Source organism: Anneissia japonica, unplaced genomic scaffold, assembly GCF_011630105.1.
Source record: "Anneissia japonica isolate Jap-2015-1 unplaced genomic scaffold, ASM1163010v1 scaffold277_len1293397_cov203, whole genome shotgun sequence".
NCBI classification, from domain to species: Eukaryota; Metazoa; Echinodermata; class Crinoidea; order Comatulida; family Comatulidae; genus Anneissia; species Anneissia japonica.
Genome location: NW_022719460.1, coordinates 1,173,313 through 1,180,048, shown reverse-complemented (window position 1 = coordinate 1,180,048; position 6,736 = coordinate 1,173,313). Strand labels below are relative to the sequence as shown.

At 34.7% G+C, this 6,736-nt stretch overlaps 1 protein-coding gene across 1 annotated transcript; it reads left to right on the top strand.

The window, feature by feature from the left end:
* Window positions 1-2,196: 2,196 nt before the first annotated feature.
* Window positions 2,197-5,703, top strand: LOC117110947 (coiled-coil domain-containing protein 127-like). Its single transcript, XM_033253796.1, has 3 exons — window positions 2,197-2,277; window positions 3,410-3,543; window positions 3,920-5,703. Exons 2-3 carry the CDS (start codon window positions 3,426-3,428, stop codon window positions 4,393-4,395), a joined length of 594 nt encoding a protein of 197 aa, XP_033109687.1. The 5' UTR covers window positions 2,197-2,277; window positions 3,410-3,425; the 3' UTR covers window positions 4,396-5,703.
* The last annotated feature ends 1,033 nt before the right edge of the window (window positions 5,704-6,736 follow it).

Genomic DNA, 6,736 nt, shown 5'->3' with positions numbered 1-6,736 from the left:
TGGGAACATAGAAGATTGTTCATCAGTGAAGTGAATATATGGAATCTTGAATCTTGAATTTACATAAAGTTTGTCTAGGCTATCAAATATTATTTTGACAAAAAGAATGTGATATGCCCATATGGTACGATGACGTCATCACATATTACCAATTCTATCCAAAAAAGTTGAACGTGCATTCAACTCTTAAGCTTTGTCTACACTATCAAACTCTATAAAAAAGCGTCACATAAAATGTGATGGAACAAGAGTTGAACGAATATTCCTATTTTAATGATAATGACTTTAATTGTAATTGTTATTATAATATTTTATTTATATTATAATAATATATTTTTATAGCCTATATTATTTTAAATTATTATTTTATTATTTTTATTATTATTTTATGTTATATCTGTTTCTCGGTTGGTACTGGAGAGGTCCCTGACCAGAGGCGTAGAAAAATATTTTTCATTGGGGGGATGATTGGCGTGTTAGCCAGTGTCGTAACAGGCGCGGGGGGGGAACTGCCCCTCCCCTGACGGTTTTTTCCGGGCTGACCAAGCAGTCATACCGGGCTGGGTAATAAGAGAAAAGAAGGAAGGGAGAGGGAGGGAAAGAGAAAGAAGAGGAAAAGAAAAGGAAAGAAAAAAAAAGAGAAGAGAAAAAAAAGACAAGAATAAAAAGGAAGATATCATAATGACCAGACTCACAACACCCTGCAACCCCTTCTCCACTTCAAAAACTGTCATAACTCCTTTGATCTATGCTGCCCGATGGCGTAACCACTGGGGGACAAGGGGAAAATATCTCTTTGAAAAATCTTCTTCACCCCTTTATAAATGCCCTTTTCATTCCCTGAAAGTGCCTAAAAACCTCAAATTTCGCGCATTTCTTGTTGACATGCGCTAACTTCCTCTAAAAATTGCACATTTTAGGAAATTTTGACCAATTCCAACGAAATTAGAATTAAAAACACCGGGGGACAAGGGGAAAATATCCATCTTTGGAAAATCTTTCCCCACCCCTTGACAAATGCATCCTCTGAAAGTGCCTAAAATTCTCAAATTCTTTGCGCGCATTTCTTGTTACGGTATATATACTCTATAAATGTTACGGTATATGTTACTCTATAAATTGCACATTTTAGGGAGTTTTCATCAATTCCGACGAAATTAGAATTAAAAACACAAAGATATTTTGCGCGCTTCGCGCGCATTTTTTAGGGCTTTTTTTTAGGTTTATCCTTTTAAGTTATTTAAACACATACGGTAATAGTCCCAAACTCAAGAAAGACAAATTTAAGATAGATCGTTTTAACCTAAAAGAAGGGCCTCAATGTGTATTGATGGTGAAAGAATATGTTTGTAATAAATAAAACCATGGTGAAAATGCTTATACGGTATTTAGTTTCAAACACACGTGTGTGGCCTATATTATAAAGCCCTATGTCGTATTATTTTCTATATGGGGAGTGGGTGGGGTGGGTATGGTAAATTACTAACCGGGAAAATAAATACCCACTCTGACCCAAGACCCCTGTTACGCGCCTGGTGTTAGCGCCAATGTGTGCCCTTGTGCGGGCAGGGGATGTGCCCCCTCTGAAGCTGGAAACCTTGTTTTTGCAAAATAAATTGATGCAATTTGCTATAGGCCTAATCAATAAATTCCTCATCAACCGATATAACCAACATTCTTGGAATTTACTGATGTCGCACATCCTTGAGTGTGAAATGTGGCTCTCTTTGCAAGCACATCTAACATCTAAGGAAAGAAGAACTTAGATTGATACCAGATAAAATAATTTTGTTATCAACATATCAATACATTATGCTAATTTTCATCTTTGTAAGCGCATAAGACAGTGCAAATTATTTCTGTGACAGTCTTTTGAAGTGTGTAAAGCTCCATTTTATCCCATACATAGTCAAAATATTGGGGGAGTGATACAATGGACCATTCCCCCTCCCCTTGTCAAATATTGGGGTGGGGGGAGGATATATCCCCCATCCCCCGGCGGGATCTACGCCTATGTCCCTGACAGATGGGAATTGCGCTGAGTCGCGTTGTTAGTTTTTGTGTTCGTTTTTGTAAATTTGAAATGGTAAAATAAATGATATGACTTGATTACTAGCTGCAATATTATGGAATAATAATATAATTTAATTTAATAATTTAATTTGGTGTTCAGTATGTGTTCCATATCACGCATGCGCAATCGCCACCTGTCCGTGATTGCACGGCGAGTGATGTCGCATGTCCTCGAATGTTGAGCTGATGCTGCAAATGTTACAGGTACTTATAATAATTTTACTACTTACTTACAGTTTTGGGCCAGCATTGCGTCATTCACAAATGAAAGATGCATTTTAATTTTGTATAATTTGCTTGACCAAGGAGGTGTAAGTGTGTGAATGACCCAACCTAGCCAAGTAAGCTAGAGGCTTACTACCTAGGCCTACCCTAGACTTACAATCATTGCTGGGGGTGGTGAGTACTCTAGCCTAGCCTACGGCCTACTACATACTAGGCCTACTGCCAACTGCACTGGCCATGGCCACCACACTGAACCAGCCAGGCCAAGATGGGCCTAGGCTAGGACTACCTAGGCGCGCCTATATGCCTATCTAGGCAGCTGCGAAATTTGCACAGGATTCAGGGGAGTAGGCTGGTTTTGAGGGGAGGAGCAAAAACTGAGAAAGTGGAACTAAATCCCTATGACCCACTTTTTAAAGTGGAGCTAGGCTAGGCCCTAGGCGTAATTTGCTACCATCATGATGGGGCCGGGCAGGGGCCTATGCCACATAGGCATATATATAACCCCATTCCAAATTCAACCATATACAACCTGACTAATAGTACAAGTCCTCTTATTGTCCAAGTAAGAACACGTATACCAGCTCAAATTCCATGGCCATATATACTTCGCCTTCATTCAAGATAATGAGCCTGTGAAATAATATGCCTTGTATGTGTACCACCGTATGGTAAGAGGAAACCTGGTCGCCAGCGCATTCTGTTTTTACATTATATCCAGCACCTTTTGGGTGATCCTGAGGGAATGCTGCAGCCACAACAAAATTATCTCAATGGCCCAAGATCGCAAAAACTGGAGAAAACTTGTGGTCACCTGTTCCGCAGCTGACTGATGATGATGAATATGCCCATGGAATTAGGCCTAGGGCTTTATTTTGAAAGTGTGAAAAATTAATTTTTGTAAAGCGAGATTATATTTTATGAAGGTAAAATGTCATTTTTTCTCCTCTTTTGCAGCCCTGGATACAGTAAAATGAAGTTGACTGATGATGATGAATATGCCCATGGAATTAGGCCTAGGGCTTTATTTTGAAAGTGTGAAAAATTAATTTTTGTAAAGCGAGATTATATTTTATGAAGGTAAAATGTCATTTTTTCTCCTCTTTTGCAGCCCTGGATACAGTAAAATGAAGTTGAATAATCTTAGCCATCCCCCAGGTGATGAACCATGGCAACATAAACTCTCTCGGCTTGCAAGTGACATTATTATTCCATTTCTAATACCTGCTTCAACTGCATTTTTATGTAAGTTTTATATATAAAATGCTTTAAAACACAGATCTCTGTTTCTATGTTCATTTGATGACCTTTTTAAAGTATTTAGTGGTGATCTTCTATCTAATTGATATAAGATATAATAATGATAATATATTTTTTAACGGCTTTTTAAAAGTTTTAACGTTTGAAATACCAAACACTATCTGTATTACTTATATTTTATTTATGTACATGATGATATTTTTTAAATATGTACAAAGAAAATATTGAAAAATGAAAGAAGTTGACATGAAAAAAAAAGAATGAATAAGAGTGGGTTGCCCTATGAACTTAGAGAAAAAACAAATATAACTATATTACTTCCAGTGTTTAATAATTGAAAGTTTTGTTCAATATTTCACAGTGTGGCTTGCAAAAAGAAAGGAGAATGCAAACCACCAAAAAGAAGAAGATTTACAGCGTCAGATTGTTGAATTAAAATCACGTGAAGATGAACTTGATGCTAGAGATACCCAAGCTTCTTTTTACAAGTTTCTACAAGAGGAAGATGCTGAGTATAGGAAAATAAACCAAGACCTTGATAAAATAGCAACTGGCCTTAAAGACAGACAAGATATTTACTGCAGTGTATTTAAAAAGAAGGAAGATCGCATCAAGATCGAATCCCAGCTTCTTGAATTTGCGTACTCCAGGCCATATGATAAGAACTTGAAATTATATCGTGGATTGAATGAAATATTTGCCAAAGACACGCACTGTGGCAGCAGTCGTGACGAGAATGGTTGTTTAATGTGGGTGTGGCTTGACTTCTGGAGGATGAATTCTAAGCTATTAAAATATGAGAAAGCTTCAGAAAAAATACTAAATAAATTATTGTAATCAGGAATAAAATAAAGATAATAGTATCATTGAGATCTAATATACTGTAATACTAAAATAATAATTTATTTATTACTAAACAGACGTTTTGATGTACAGTATGCATGTGTTCAACTGATGTAAATGTGTACTTCTAAATGAATATTTGTGTTTTATATCAGTCTTAGACATACATAATTAAGTTAATAATAAATTTTGTCAATAGTGATATATCTCATATTTTATCATGCAACTGTATAAACTATATTTATTACACATATTTTGAGTTGAGAACTATTTTATTTAATTTTAAAGTGACCTTGTAAATTATAATAGCTTTATGCCATTTCCATTTGTTTGGACTTCGAGTTTGTGATTTTTTGTCCTCTGCATAATTATCTCAGTTATCATTCAGTATTGTTATTATTTTTAAATTGTATTGTTTTTTGATGCAATAAATGTGAATATGCAGTGTTTTTAACAGAATTGAGATGGATGTGCCCTTTAAATATGAATACTGTATTTTTAAAATCTTAGCATGTAAAATTCTAAAATTTTAGAGTATAAAGGAAATAAGTAAATTGTATAATTTAAGTGGCAGCTAAGCTGGATGGTTAAAAGGATGGTTAATGGTCATGTATATTTATAGCGCCTTTCACAGTAAAAGAAAAACTTCTCAAGGTGCTGTTAAGCTACAGGAACAAAAATTAATATGGCGAAGGGAAGGAGTAAGGTGCACACCCCTGATTGAGATAGCGTCGCCATCACTACAAACTCCATGGTCCTAAATTCAAGTCATGTGACACCAGGAATTGTTCTCCCACTAAATGATACAGTGGATTGTCTTCCAAAAAATGGGAACAATTTTTGAAGAAATTTCATGAAGAATCTTAACAACCATGAAAAGCCTGGTACTGTATACAAACATTTGCATTTTGTACTTTACTTTTTGTCGAAGCAGAGGCCAGCATCTAGGCTCAAACTGCATTTTTATCTTGCAGTGATATCAAATTTGTTTATTGAACAAGATTGTGCCTAGAGTACGTTAACAGTAAGAGTGTAATACTGTACCTGGAATCCTCAGTCTGTAAAATATGCAATGCTGTTGCTAATCAAGATGTGAATTACTGTACTTACAATTACTAGTTATATTGATGACAATCAAGAGATTAGATTCCATACAGTACAGTGCATAATAGTATGCTTACTACTGTAAGTATATTTTTGTAATAATATACAGCAGCTATGAACCAGAATTTCTATGGTTAGGGATCTTGTGATCATATTGATTGGTTGGTAATAAAATTTAAAAAAAAGTGAAATACAGTACAGTAATATATTTTTGTAACTCGTTTTTATAGTGAAAACAAATTAGATATTTGAATTATTTGGACAAATTTAGACATATTTTCAAAGAATTTCAAAAAAGATGGTAATGAATAATTATATATCAATAGCTTAATGCCCCATTTTAGAGTTGAGTGTATTACCTATATACACACAAAAAACAAAGATTGGTATGGACACTATTTTAAACCAGGAGCATTTGCTTTCCAGCTCCAGAAATTTGCTGACAGGGTGTCAACAAGTGAAAATAGACCCCCCTGGGGCTTCCGGGTATTTTCCTGGAGTGGGGTGAAAAGGGTGAGGTTTTAAGGTTCAGTGTGGTAAAATCGTGATTTTAGATCACAGTATTAATTAGGATCAGTATTTCTAGTTAAACAGCCTTATTGTATGTCCAGACAACAGGGCCTACTCTCGTCTGATGGGCAATTGTACTCTGGCTACAGTGTCATAGTTGAATACAAAACTACCCCTATACAGTATCATCATCATCATTCATTCGCTTGTGGAACATAATAGTATGCTTACTACTGTAAGTATATTTTTGTAATAATATACAGCAGCTATGAACCAGAATCTCTATGGTTAGGGATCTTGTGATCATATTGATTGGTAATAAAATTAAAAAAAATTTCATCTATATTAATTCAAAATGGTTTGGTTAAGATTTTACTACCGTACCTTTGTTCATTTTTGATATATATCTGATTCTTTGTTTAATTTTACTGTATATAATTTGTAACTAGACCATTTTGAAAAGCAGTACTACGTTACTGAAAATGCAATCCAATAAAAAGAAAAAATGAATCATAGATGGGCAAAGTGTGTCTATAGCGAATAACTCTAAGCTACAAAACCACAATAACATAACAAAAAATGTAAGTATCATAAAATGTTTTATTGATTGAAATAATCCCAAATCCCCATTTATTTTTATATTTCTGCAATAAATATAAATTAAGAAAAAGAAATTACAAGAAAAAAACAACTCAAAATGGGTAAAATATTGAAAAGGCTA

Bases quoted from the DNA above. Each gene is read 5' to 3' on its own strand.
- LOC117110947 (XM_033253796.1), top strand. From the start codon at position 3,426: ATGAAGTTGAATAATCTTAGCCATCCCCCAGGTGATGAACCATGGCAA. The intron at 3,544-3,919 runs GTAAGTTTTATA...AATATTTCACAG, and splicing joins TGCTTCAACTGCATTTTTAT to TGTGGCTTGCAAAAAGAAAG.